The following is a 13,386-nucleotide window of genomic DNA, read 5'->3' on the forward strand; positions in this document are numbered from 1 at the left end:
GGGGGGTTGGGAGGGGGAGGGGATTATAGGAAGGTATGAAGGGGCGTTTCGGTCAGGAAGGTGATGAGGGACCGGAGTGCTTTCTCTTGTACTGAGGGGTGGGCCTTGGGAAATAGGAGATCCGTGGGCGTGGTGTGAGTCAGGCGTAATGAGACGAACGTTGCCAAGAGTTTGGAGCGTGGACCGGAGTATTGTGGGCATTCTAGTAGGAGATGTTGGAGCGTCTCTTCAGCTGTGCAATTGCGACAGCTAGCCTTGTCTGCAATGCCCAGCCTGTGGAGACGGGAGGCGTCCCGATGGGAGCCAACTCGGAGACGGAGGAGGAGGCCCATTTCATGGCGGGAAAGGCCCTTGTATGGTAGGGGATGGAAATAGAGGCCTGATGCGATGCGAGGGTCGGGGTGTAGGGAGCAGAGTTCTCTACGAATGATGAGACGGGCCTCGTCGATCCGGGCTACATCGGTGCATGGGGTCGTGGGGGTATTGTGTCCTTCTTTGGCCAGAGTATCGGCCGCCTCGTTGCCAGGGATGCCGACGTGGGAAGGAACCCACTGGAAGGCGATGAGTTTCCCATGGTGTTTACTGAGGAGGAGGGCCTTATTAAGCAGACTTTTGATGGCTGGAGTAGCTTTCCTTGGGAAGGCGAGTCTGGATAGGGCTGCCCTGGAGTCGGTGAGTATGACTGCCTTCTGGATGTCGGGGTCGTTGGAGATTAGGTCGCAGGCAAGGTGGAGTCCTGCAATTTCCGCCGTAGTGGAACATGCGTTAAATTGTAAGTGGCAGAGGCTTCTTGCTCCGGTTGAGGGGATGATGCAGGCAGCTGTGGCTGAGCATCTCCCGTCAAGAACCGAGCCGTCGGTGAAAATTTGGGTGAAACCGTTAAAGTGGTCATGAAGGCGTTCTTCGGTGTCCTGGCGCAAAGCGCAGTGTGGAGCGTTGCGCTTGGAGCGACCACCTGGTAGTGACGTGTTGACCTGGATGGGTGCGGTTGAGTTGGGGGGGGTGGGGTCGTAGTGAACTATTGGACTGGTCTCACCGATGAGGATTTCGAATTGTGCGACTATTTTTCCCATGCGGGAGTGTGGGCGACTCCTAAGACGTGTTAGGAGGAGTGAGCCATCTGAAGTTCTGTGGAGTCTGTCAATGTGGTTTAGAGCCGTTTTAGTTGCCAGAAGCGAGAGGGGCGCCGCGAAACGGGCGCGTCCGGTTTTAAGGCGCTGCGGAGAGGAGGCAGGTTCCCGGGCGAGGAGGAGCGACAGCGGCGGCGGGACAGTCGGTGCCCGCCGGCGCGTCGGCCCGCGAGGTTGACGTCACGTGCGCGGGAAAGCGCGCTCGTTCGAACATCGCGCTCGCGGGAGGAGGAAAGGGGATCAAGCGGATCCCCACATCCCCCCCTCCTCAAGACCGAGCCCGGTCTGAAGGACCGGCTCGACAACAGCAGGCACAGCACATACCCTACGGGTCCCCAGCCCAAGAAGTCCGCGAATGTCCGCACGTTGGAGTCCACGCCGACACACACACGCCCACGCTTCGAAGACACGCCGTTCCAAAGTTCGACATGACGCCCGAGTGGTCGGCACGAACAGGGGCCGCCGAGATGACTCGCCAGGACACCAGGGAGCAGGCCCAAGACCGCCAGACCGCGGGGCAGGTTCACGCCGGACGCTCGAGCAACAGGCTCGAGGGTTGAAGCTGCCAGGCGTGGCTCGACCAGCTGCAGCAGGAGAGGGCCACCGGAGGTGGAAGGTAGCCGCAGCTGCAGGGTGCCGTACCGGCTGAAGGTCCCGAAGAAGCACCCAGGGCGCGCTCGTCGAAGGCGCCAAGGAGGGGAGCCGCGGCGAGCGACGCCGCACGAGGCATCGTGAGGGAGTGCCCCGAGAAAGCGCCGGAGCGCCCGAGTTGCTTGGGTGTGCCATGGCCCTGGCGAGTGGCGACGTTGAAGCCGCTGGTCGATGCAGGATGGCGTGTGGCGAGGGCCGTGTGTGGTGCGGCAACCGCACCGCTGAAGAAAACCGGGCTGGGGACCGAGCCAAGGTACAGTGCTGCGAAAGGGAGACGAAAGGCGAAACCCAAAACTACCTGCCGGGAACAGCGATAGGGGCGTGCAAAGGCTCGGGCCGAAAAAGCGGCCGTAACGCCGGTGCCGCGAGAAACTGGGGAGAGCTAACGGCTGCGTAGTGCGTAACAGCGGTCGCACGGAAAGTAGCCGGCATTCCCCGTTTCGCTTCGTCGGCGGCCATCCTCCCCCCCCTTCCAAAGCGTCGCTATCGGCGACGAAGGCCTGGAGGGAAGAATACTGGAACGAAGGGCGTGAGGCCCGCGTCGTTCCCTAGGCCGCCGATTGAGTGGCGTGCCCTTCTCCCGCGGTGTCTCTCCGACATCCGCCATGAGAGAGGGTCTACCTGGCGTGTCACGTGGGCTAATTGGGCCAATTCGTGGGCCCGTCGCCTGACGTGACCCGCTTCCGCCCGCCACGGAGAAGAGGGGGCAAACTCGCTGTCCAGCCGGGCGTCGCGAAGAAACCTCTCCGTGGCTGCGGCGTTGGCGCTCGCTGGCGCTCGGTAGGGTTGGTCATGGGGCGGAAACGTCGCCCCGCGCCAACGCTCCGCTCGGACGTGAGGACGCATGATCAGGCCCGCGGAAAAAGCCAAACGGGTGAATATCGCGGTCCTTTGTCCTCATCGCGCATGCCTAGCGCTTCCGCAGGGCGAAAATGTCGCCGATCCGCGAAGCAAACAGCGGCAGCCCGAAAGGAACCGACGACTACGGCTACCGGGGTGGAGTCCCCAAGTGTACGCCGCATTTTGCCGTGGTTGCGCCTCTCGATTGGGTGCATGAAGTGGGATAACTTGCGTGATCCGGACTTCGCGCTGTGGCATGCGCGGCACGAGCGAGAAGAGAAAAGCCTCCTCGCTGTGTGCGCGGCCGGACTATTTCGCAGAGTGACTCAACTTCGTAAAAGTCTTACGGTCGCTCGCTTATCCGGCCTGTCGCGAGTCGGGGAAGCCCAACGCGGCCTCCCTAGACTGCGGCAAATCGTCACCCTAGATGCGCCTCGCGGGGCATTATCGGGTGAGATTTTATCGGCAGAGCTCCCATCCGCTCCTTGCAAGCACGGGTCCGAGGCAAAAAATAAAAACGCGCTTGCAGCAGCCTGGCTGCATAGCGCACGGGACCTACCGCAACACCAGCGGTCATCAGCCTCCGGCGACAGCGTCGCCCGCTCCATCTCGGAGCGCGACTCACACACAGCCAAACGACTTACTATTTACATATTTACAAACGGACCTTACTGCTGCGTTCGGAGGAGGTTTGTTCTGCCAAAGGCGATGCCGGCGGACCGCATGTGGGGTACCGCGGGTACGCTTTTCGTCTAGGGATTGCCAAATTCGTGGCAGTGCTCCTTTCGACGATCGCACCGACGAACACATTCGAGCACGTGGTCGTATGTTCCGTCAAGTGCGGCGCGCGTCAGGAACTCCGGATTAGCGACGGGGGCTAATATCCGCCGCCACGTTCGCGTTTCCCTTCCTTTAGCGCAACGGCAAGAGCGAGGATAGTGGAGATCAACTCGCTACATGCTTGGCCAGGTCGTGGAGCGGCACAACTTCGTAAAGTCTTGCGGCCACTCGCCCAGCCGCCCGCGAGTCACGGAAGTATCGTACACCTTCCTCAAACTGCGGGTGCTCACCACCGTGAAACTCTCAGGGGGAATTTCCTTCGGTGGGATAAACTTCAGCGAGAGACATTGAGCATGTAGCAGATACGAATCCGAGAAATAAAAAAAAAACACGCCTGCAGCAGTACGAGCTGCAAAGCGCTCGAGGCTGACCACAATACAAGCGGTTAGTAGCCTCCGGCGACCGCGTCGCCCGCTCACACAGAGCACGACTCACACAGAGCCAGTTAAAATCATATTTACAACACGGATCGTTCTTATAACCGGGCACCTGCTCGTCTCTGCTGGATGCAATACCGGCTGACAATGGGTCTGCTCGGTATGCGATATCGCCCGGGAATTGCAACGTTTGCACGCTTAATGCATTCCCTTCGGGGCTCGCACCAACTGGCCGACGTTCAGCGCGTGGCTACGGGGTCAGTCGGGCGCTAGGCGCGTTAGGAACACTCAAGCGGCCACGGGGGCTCACGTAATGTATCCGCCACCACGTGGTGCTACCGCTCCCATTGCGCACGGTGACGTTTTCACGGGCGCAGCTTATATGGCCAGCACGCGTGGTTCGCGTATCCGCTTAAGCCAGCTGAATGCCACGTGGTCCGTCTCCACTACGAACGAACTTTTGTCGACGAAACGGTCAAACTCGTTCAGAACGTGTGGCCCGATCTCTAAGTAGTCCGTAGCACTACGCGGCGAGCGGGCCGCCGTGCTTTGGAAACACGAGATCGTAAGGCGAGCTATACCTGGGAAACAGTGCTCCCCAGTGGGCCTAGCTGCGGACTCAGCGCACTGCATCTCACGCGCGCCGGGCAAGATCGACAACAAAGCGTCGTACAATGCCTGCGCGGGGATGTGCTATGCGGTCCCGGCCGTGTCGTGGGAGCAAAATGCGCTCTTTTGCGACAGGGCCTTGGCGTCCGCGAGTGCGATGATGCACTCGGTAGGACGAATGCGCGTTATCGTCGTCGGAGCAGGATGCTCCCCGACGAGGCGCAAGGGGCTCCTTGGCGAAACGCAAACTTGGCCACAAAGGCCGTTTGTCGTCTGCACGTGGAGATACATTGGCCGCAGGCTAACGTCGTTCGAGCAAAAGGTGTTCTCGTTTCCGACGTAGCGAGCGTATGGCTCTGCTCCAGGTTCAAATCGTACGTCAAGTTCGCAGGCTCGGGATCGCCACTACGTTGAGTCGTACAGAACACAGGAGATGCTGGCGCGGGTCGGGCGATAATCGCCTCGGTTCCCGGGCAGCGGTGAGCGGCGGGAGCACGTGACGACGAAAAGCGTCGTGCTCCCAAAAGCCATGCTGGCGCGGGTTGGGCGATAACTGCCTCGATCCGCGGACAGCGGTGAGCGGCGGGAGCACGTTACGCCGAAGCGTCGTGCTCGGAAGCCGAACCGCTCACCTCACAGTAAATCGCACAGGGACTAAGGCCAAGGGCCTGCTCCGTCGCGCAGTGTCGATACCGTGTTGGGCGCCAATGTGGGCATACTGGGTCTGGCTACGGGACAACAAACGACCCCGGCTAGCCTCGTTAGAGACGTTGAGCGACGATGTCAGCTCGACGCCCGGAAATGACCCATCCAAAATGCCCCAGAGAGGTACGCGGCGTCCACAAGGGAGACGCCGCGACGGGTTCGACTCACCGACACAGGCGACGACAGGCTCCAAGGGGCCAGGACGAACCATGGGGTTTATTGGCCGAGTGGTACAGTGCATAATAACGCCCAGACCGGGTTAAGAACTACACTGTACCGACACGCGTCCGATCGGGGCCAAACAGCGCCCGACCGGCCGGCGCGGCGGGGAGGAGACGAGCCGGCCGGGGGCATGGAGCGCCCCGGTATCCGACTCCCTTCTCCTGGACGTGGGGCGGCGAGGGTGCGATACGATCCGCGACCCCTCGCGTTCCCTATACTCCATCCTCCATCTCCTTCCCGAGTCCCTGGAGTCAGGGAGACATCCAGAGAGCTCGCGAGAGAGCCGACCGAGCCCAGAGAGCAGAGAGTCCTGAGAGAGAGCCGCGAAACGGGCGCGTCCGGTTTTAAGGCGCTGCGGAGAGGAGGCAGGTTCCCGGGCGAGGAGGAGCGACAGCGGCGGCGGGACAGTCGGTGCCCGCCGGCGCGTCGGCCCGCGAGGTTGACGTCACGTGCGCGGGAAAGCGCGCTCGTTCGAACATCGCGCTCGCGGGAGGAGGAAAGGGGATCAAGCGGATCCCCACAACCCTTTACAGGCCGCTTGCTTCGTTGTACTGGCGACATTTCCGTGGCGGATATGATGTCAGTGAAATCTTTGTGTATCCCGGAATAAAACACTTTCATGTTAAAACAAATTGGTTTCTGCAGTGCTCTCCCTCTTGACCAGCCCTCGTAATCTGTTTTGAAGACTTTCGATATTAACAATCGACAAGTGAAGAATTGTCACCCAAAACCTGTCACCTCTGATGGGATAAACTATATAAAGACAGACTCATCTTTTGCCCTTAGCGACCCTCCAAGAGTTAGCACCAAGCACACCTTGATTCCATATACCGTAATTACCCGATTCTAACGCGCCCCCGATTCTAACGCGCACCCGATTTTCCAGGCAAAAAAACGAAAAAACTTGCACCTCGGATTGTAACGCGCAAGGAACTTTGTGAGCAAGAAAAACGAATGCGAGAGAAACCGGTGATTGATTTCCCGAAGTATTCTCACTCATCTCACTCCTCGTCGCTCTCCGAGAGCTCCTTGTCGCCTTCCGCTGACCGCAACATCTCATCATAAGTGCCGTCAAGCGCGTTCGCGATGCCACACTTCTGAACGAACGTTCAACCGTTCAACCATGTTCGATGGGATCGTGGCCCACGCCTCGCACGCCCATCCCGCGAGCTTATCCAGAGGCATACGCTTCAGCCAACCGCTCGTTGTGAACGCGTGGGATCGGCTCGTAAGCCGCGGAAGCGGCGCACCCTCGTTGCTGCTGCCTGCCATTGCTGTTATCAAGCACACAAGTGGAATAATTTGACGATTTGTGTGAACGCCGAAAGAAAAGCCTAGGCGCGTAGATCCGAAAAATTGTTGCTAATAGCTTTGGCACCATCTTGAGATGGCGATGGCGTAGGGTGGAATGAAATTTCAGCTGTTTCGCCAGTTTCGGTTTCGTATCCGATTCTAACGCGCAGTCGATTTTTCGGCCTATTTTTGCGGGAAAAAGGTGCGCGTTAGAATCGGGTAAGTACGGTACTGCACGTTACCTGGTGAGGCCGCCCTTGCGGGTGACCCGAGTGTCGTCCACAATCAGGTTTCCCAGCACTGTGTCCACCCAATAGGAACCGTCGTGGAACATGTGACCCTTGAGCGAGAGAAGCTCAATCTCCAGTCGTGCCAGACCTTCCTTCAGCTGAAAATAGGCCAGTGGGCAATTAGGCTGCACACAAATACACAAAAACTCTGCACAGCTACAAACGTTGCTTGTCATGGGACTCAAAGTATCCTTTATCCAATAGTGAAACCAGAACGTAGTTAATAAATCTTAGGTCATAATTTTCTCGTTAAAAGCCACTCAAACCTTTAGCCAGTTCTAGTAATGACCACAAAAGCCGTGTGAAAGCGTGCTACAGCTCTACTTAACCAATACTTTCATACAGGTACTGTATTTATTTGATTATAAGGTGGTCACGATTATAAGGCAAGGGTGTGTGTGTGTGTGTGTGTGTGTGTGTGTGTGTGTGTGTGTGTGTGTGTGTGTGTGTGTGTGTGTGTGTGTGTGTGTGTGTGTGTGTGTGTGTGTGCGTGCGTGTGTGCGTATATATATATATATATATATATATATATATATATATATATATATATATATATATAGAGAGAGAGAGAGAGAGAGAAATGGGCGTTGGTGGTCAAGAATGCCTTGGAAAGCCAAGGGGAGAATTCGGTAGGTTATTGAAACAGATACAGAAAGAAAGAAAGAAAGAACGAACGCAATGTGTGTGTGTGTGTGTGTGTGTGTGTGTGCGTGCACGTGGGTGGGTGGGTGCATGTGTGCGTGCACACTGAACTTTGAATACAAGGCGGGGTATGACTGAGACTACATATCTGGGAAAAAACCTCGCCTTAAATTTGAATAAATATGCTACCTAACGCCCACGTGTCCGCCACACATCACATTTGTAGAAGTGATTCCTGTGCTTTTTAGATTTCTGATATACATCCGCAGCACAGAAAGTGTTGTATGGGAGAGTTATGGGGTATGGGAACGGAATAATTATATCCACTACGAGAGAAGATTTAAAAAGAAAATAGATGGCCTAGGTGCCTAAACAAAAACAATTAGATGTTAAACTACAACAGAGTGCAGAAAAATGTAGAAACGTCATGCCATACCCTATTGCTTGGAGTACTACCAGCATAAAACAACTAAACCGAGGTTGACAGCCTCAAATTGTAGAGCCTTTTGCTTTTCACCCGTGAGAGTAGCCTTTCACTTTTCTCCCCCTACTTCGAACAGTTGAAGGCAAGTAAAAAAACTTCTCTACGCTATACTTAGCAATGAATGATAACCCCTATGGTAGCTTATTTCATTCAGCCACATGCTATGTGCGCATTCCCCAACTTGCTCTCAGCAAGAAAGCAAGGGAAAAGTCAAAGCCAACCTTATTTGTCCTCTTCAAATAGAGGTCCAAAATTACGCTGTCAATCTGGAACTGCAGATCAATTCGGATAGCCTTTCTCGTGGCCTTCTCTGTGAAAAAAAAAGAAGTACAAATAAGATGTCTGGCACACTCATTCTTGCATAAATTGTGGCTAAAGGAAGGGGCCTTTGATAAGGCTTGAAACCAGGTTGCAATTGTTTTGTACTTACTCAGGTCAATGTAATCTAGATAAAGCAGCAACAACAACACAAACTATCAATTAAAAACATAAGAAGCAGCCCAAAAAAGTCGAATTCAATTTTGTTGAAGACCAAAGTCATTAGCTTAATTAATGACTCATTTTAGCGACACCTAAACAATTTGCAAATGCAACTTATAGTTCAGTTGAAACTAAACATGAACAGCCACATCCTTTGCCAGTCACTTTTAAACAAAGAACAAAGGAACTAAACGAATAACATCAGGAGATATGATAAGGACGATTGCAATGGGAATGCCGTGACCTATTATACTTACAAATACATGAAACTTTGTTGGGGCAAGGCACACATCACATTTTGTGAGAAAAAGAAGTCAGACGCCATCTGCGTCCATGTGGCTTCTTCCTACCTGTGGTCAAGACAGGGTCGGTGTGCTCGTGCGAGTACTTCTCCTCCTGAGTGAGGTAAGGAGCCTGGGTCACTACGGGCACGGGGATTGATGACCAGTCCAGGGGCTCATCCTCAGGGGGGATCTCGTTCAGGTTCTCGTCCAAGGTGCGCATGATGGCACAGTAGTCCTCTTCACCCAGGATAAACTGAGCAAAAGGAGAAAGTGGAGATGAATATTTTCAAGAGGGCGAAAAGAAGTGGTGACACTGTTAGGCCTTGCGGAATGCCAAAGGCTGATGTGTGGATCCCCGAGAGCAGTAGGTTTTCTGGCCTTCCCTTTAGCAATTTTTTTTTTGTACTGCCTTTGGTTAACCTGTGCTTGCTAGTAACCAAAACAAAAAAATACAAGCACTGTTGTTCAGACTTGTTTTTCCACATTAAAAGGCTTTGAAGGCAGAATACAAGATTGACTTATTAGGAAGACTGCCTTGCAACAATAACAATGATACAAATTATATTGCAAATTTCAAACAAATAACGAAGATATTAATCGAGCTTAAACAAAGCAGTGGCGGCTCCCCAGCCACTCGTAGGCGACGTCTTCACGGAATCTTGCTTTTGTGTTTGGAGGTCGTCAACCAAAGTCACCACCAAGAAACATGACGGCCAATTGCAGTCGGGTCATTAGTTTCATTTGATGGTATTACTTGAACGCTAACATGCAGTCAGCATGCAACTCTTTTATGTTTTAATGCTATATGTTCTAACACTCTATGTTTTAACTATAGATAACTGTGTTTGAATGCTTGCTCTATCGCATCACTCCTGTGTATCTGTAGCACGAAATCTGAAGGTCTGTCAATATTTCTTGCATTTTTTCAGGTTAAAAAAAAAAACATCTTTCCTGGCTTGAATCAAGTTAAACTGAGTCAGTAAAGGCTAGTTATTTCAAATTGAAGAAAGTTGTATTTTCCCTTCATGGCCCCTTTCAAAACCTTTGGATACGAGTCTTCAGGAAGGCAACTTCAGGAAGAAATTAACGGAAAGCACTGAACACAAGTGATAACCTATATTCTCATCCCGTAAGTAAAGTACCAAAAGTTACACGGTCAGCTTTCTCTCTCAGCTGAAAAAAAAAAAAAAAAAGTTGCTGACGCTTACGATGCTTTTTAATGCGGGATTTGAGTGCAGCGTAAACTGCAAAGTCTTCTCGGCGACGGCGCATAGCTGCTGCTTCTCAGAAAATGATCATGTCATCAGCAAATGCATGATGGTGCACGCTACCATGGCGCACCGTGCTCTGGCGTTACCTTGTAGTGCATCGCTGCCATGGAGCATGCTTCGCAAAGCAGCCTCAGCATACCGCCCTCCCCCTCACAATTTCGCCGTACTCTCCTCCTCCCCTTTCCTACTATCTCTATCTTTAGTGTCCTCTTTGCTTGGTTACAACGAGGCTGATGGTGACGTGAAACCACAAGAGCGGGCACTTAATAGCTGCACTCTAAAAAAAAAAAGCACAAAACCTTGGAGTTAAATTTATTCCGTAGCACGTTCTGAAAATTTTGGACAACACAACTGAAGCCTCCTCCTGTCGAACGCAGAGTACTGGCGCAAATGCAGCAACGATTTCAGCAATACCTCAATATTGGGCAGCACTCCAACATTCTTCATTTCAGGAACTTCAGGGTGGGTCTCAAAGTTCATGTTTCTGATAGTGTGCAACTTGAAGGACACCGGAAGCAGGAGGGGGTATTCCGTGACATCTTCCTTGTCTGGCACCTTCGTTTTGATGCTGTAGCAACAAGAGAATTAAAAGTTTGTCCCCGTGGTGAAATATCTATCGCCAGAAGTTCAGCCAAGCTGAACAACTTCTCGTGCAGCCACTTCAAATTTCAACCAAGTTAAATGTTTGTAATGTTAACATCATCACTACAGAGAAATACAAATCTGAAACTAGTTTCTCCTAACTTTGCAAGAGATATGGCAACAAAAAGCAATACTAGGGCCTGTTTTGAGGCTCTCTAAAAGAATTGGCATGTAAAGGACCCCTAAAGACCACATACAACTTCACGAAAGGAGGGGGGGGGGGGGGAGGAGGTGAAGCATTAACACAGGTTTGCATGTGTTTTTTCAGATATATCTTAATGTTGCTGGATGCGCATTTACATTTTGCTTTATTTACAATTAATGTCTGCCTGAATTCCACCTAGCTGCGGCGCCACGACTGTTTTTTTGTTCATATTGTGGCACGTCATCACAAGCCAGAGTTTTACCAACTCTTTTGCGAGAACTGAACCCGAACGTTTCCTACAGATCCATCATTTGAAATTTCAAGCGAGATGCCCTCTTCATAAACACCGAGCCCCGAGTGGGTTCACTCCTCCTCTGCTCTGTACCAGTCCACGGTGTGAAGCATAACTGAGGTGCAGTGACTAGGCAAGAAAACAGCCAACAAAGTCAGGACGCCCTGTCTCGTTTTTCTACCCACCGGGAGAGCTTGAGGTCGTCGATCTCCACCACCAGCTCCTCGCAGAGGCAGGGCAGCTCGGGCGAGCCACACGCATCCAGTCGGAAGGCGTTGTGCACGCGCAGCACGCCAAAGTCGAGCACGACCAGGTTGTGCGACTTGCAGTTCTGGGGCATGTAGATGACGGGCGCCTTGATGCACACGTCCATGGCCATCTTGTAGGCCTGCTTGTAGGCCGTCTCCACGCTCGCCCGCGCCGCCTGCGCCATGCTGGCCGTCGCCTCGTACATGCGCTGCTTGGCCGCCTGGAACCGGTCCACAAAGTGCTGCAACAGAAAGGGCGAAGGGGAGTGAGACACTATCCACCTCGAAGGCGTGCGGGTTAAGCCAGCCAAGGCTGGCAATGACGCTCCTCTGGAAGGGGCCATGAAGACTAAATACAAGTTTGGCCCACCATTAAAACGACTACTTCGTCCCAGCAACTTTCAAGGGACCACGAGAAAGCGTCGTATGACCAGGGTGTCACACGACCGGGGTGCGGGTAAATGCCGGCCTAGTGGACGGTCTCGCGCCACAGTGGGGCTAAGAACTCGTTCAAACTACTATATTTTATCACGTTCTCGCGTGATTTGCGAATCTTAAGCTGAAATCCAAAGTTTAAAAAAATCACCACCTATGTTGTGCCCCCGTCCCCACCACGGCATCTGAGCTAACCTGCCAGCCAAGCGCCGCGTGCTACGCGACACCCGCGCCGTCCGGCGCTGTTTATAGTCGCCAGCCCCACCACACCTGGCGCGAGCGAGATAAGGCCGATGTGGTTGAGCAAATTTAGAAGGGAAAAAACAAGTGTAAAACTGCCAAAGTTAAGCTAAATGAACGATAGCACAAGGCGGAGATAAAAAAAAATGGCATTCCCATACAGGGTGTGCACACACTTTGAACGGTCCCGTGCCATCGCTATTGGGTCAAAGTGCTCAACACATAGCTGTTTTCATTTCCCACAACACCCAGCAATGCGAAATAGATAAGATGATTCAAACTTCGCAAGTAAACCGCGTTGCGGTGAAAATTATGGTGCAGTCTTGCTCCAGTGACTTGCTGCGGTGGCCAGCGAGTGACCCAAAATGGCGGTGCCAACATATACCGTATAAGCCGGATTATAGGTCGACCCGGTATATAGGTCGAGCCCCTACCTTGAGGTGGGAAAAGTTGACAAAAAAAATAATTCGGCACAGAAGCGCACTCACAATGTCTATATTTATTTTCGACGCCCCACCGTCACTGCCACTCACTATGCCTGCCGAAGTCACTCGTCCGAGCTCTCAGAGTCGTCCAAGGATGACTGCTTCACACTGTCATCTTCCATGCCATCAGGCACGTTGCTGATGGAGCACTTCCTGAACGCTCGTGTAACCATGTCGTCGGGCAGCGACTGCCCAGAGAAGGACACCCAGCTTGACACGGTCGCAACCGGCCCGTATAGGTCTTTTTGTTGTCGCCGGCTATCCACTCATTGTACAGTTCGCGGAGCCCGTCCGCTCATGGCCTCCGGAGCGATCGTGAGCGAAGTTCCCAGACGAAGTCCACCACTTTGTTCTCCAACTCGGGGTGCACCGCTTGACGTCCACGGAACGATCAGTTTCGGGGGTTGCACGCGCACAGCTTAGCTTTCTGGCTCCGCCAGTACCGCACACTTTTCTCTGAAACGCCTAACTGGCGTTGCGCCACCATATTCCCATTCTGTCGGTGACTCAATCGCCGTCAGCTTAAACGCCGCGGTGAACTGGCGTCGACTGCCGCCACTCATCTCGGAACAGAGACGTACAGAAATGTACGCACGCACGCACAATAAACGAGTAAAAGACGAAAAACTGGAGAAAAGCGAAATCAAATAAAAGCCTGATAGTGCGAGAGAGCAGTCCGACACGAATGGCAATGGCGACGGACTGCGCTTGCACATTCTTGCCAGACAACGATTTACATTCTGCCAATGACCGCTATATAAGACGAGGGGTGATTTTTGTG

The 13,386-nt window shown here is 53.2% G+C and overlaps 1 protein-coding gene across 3 annotated transcripts in view; it reads right to left on the reverse strand.

The window, feature by feature from the left end:
* The window catches only part of Vps13 (vacuolar protein sorting 13C), a 123,427-nt gene that overhangs the window by 64,919 nt on the left and 45,122 nt on the right, over nucleotides 1-13,386 (reverse strand). For all 3 annotated transcript variants that reach the window (XM_077707058.1, XM_077707056.1, XM_077707057.1), the window contains exons 30-34: nucleotides 11,383-11,687; nucleotides 10,533-10,686; nucleotides 8,914-9,100; nucleotides 8,305-8,393; nucleotides 6,910-7,055 (exon numbers count right to left, since the gene is read on the reverse strand). In XM_077707058.1, coding sequence (XP_077563184.1) covers nucleotides 6,910-7,055; nucleotides 8,305-8,393; nucleotides 8,914-9,100; nucleotides 10,533-10,686; nucleotides 11,383-11,687 — 881 coding nt within the window. The remainder of the gene's footprint in view (nucleotides 1-6,909; nucleotides 7,056-8,304; nucleotides 8,394-8,913; nucleotides 9,101-10,532; nucleotides 10,687-11,382; nucleotides 11,688-13,386) is intronic.

The sequence above is a fragment of the Haemaphysalis longicornis genome, unplaced genomic scaffold (assembly GCF_048455015.1).
Source record: "Haemaphysalis longicornis isolate Haplotype H1 unplaced genomic scaffold, Haemaphysalis longicornis Haplotype H1 scaffold_4, whole genome shotgun sequence".
NCBI classification, from domain to species: Eukaryota; Metazoa; Arthropoda; class Arachnida; order Ixodida; family Ixodidae; genus Haemaphysalis; species Haemaphysalis longicornis.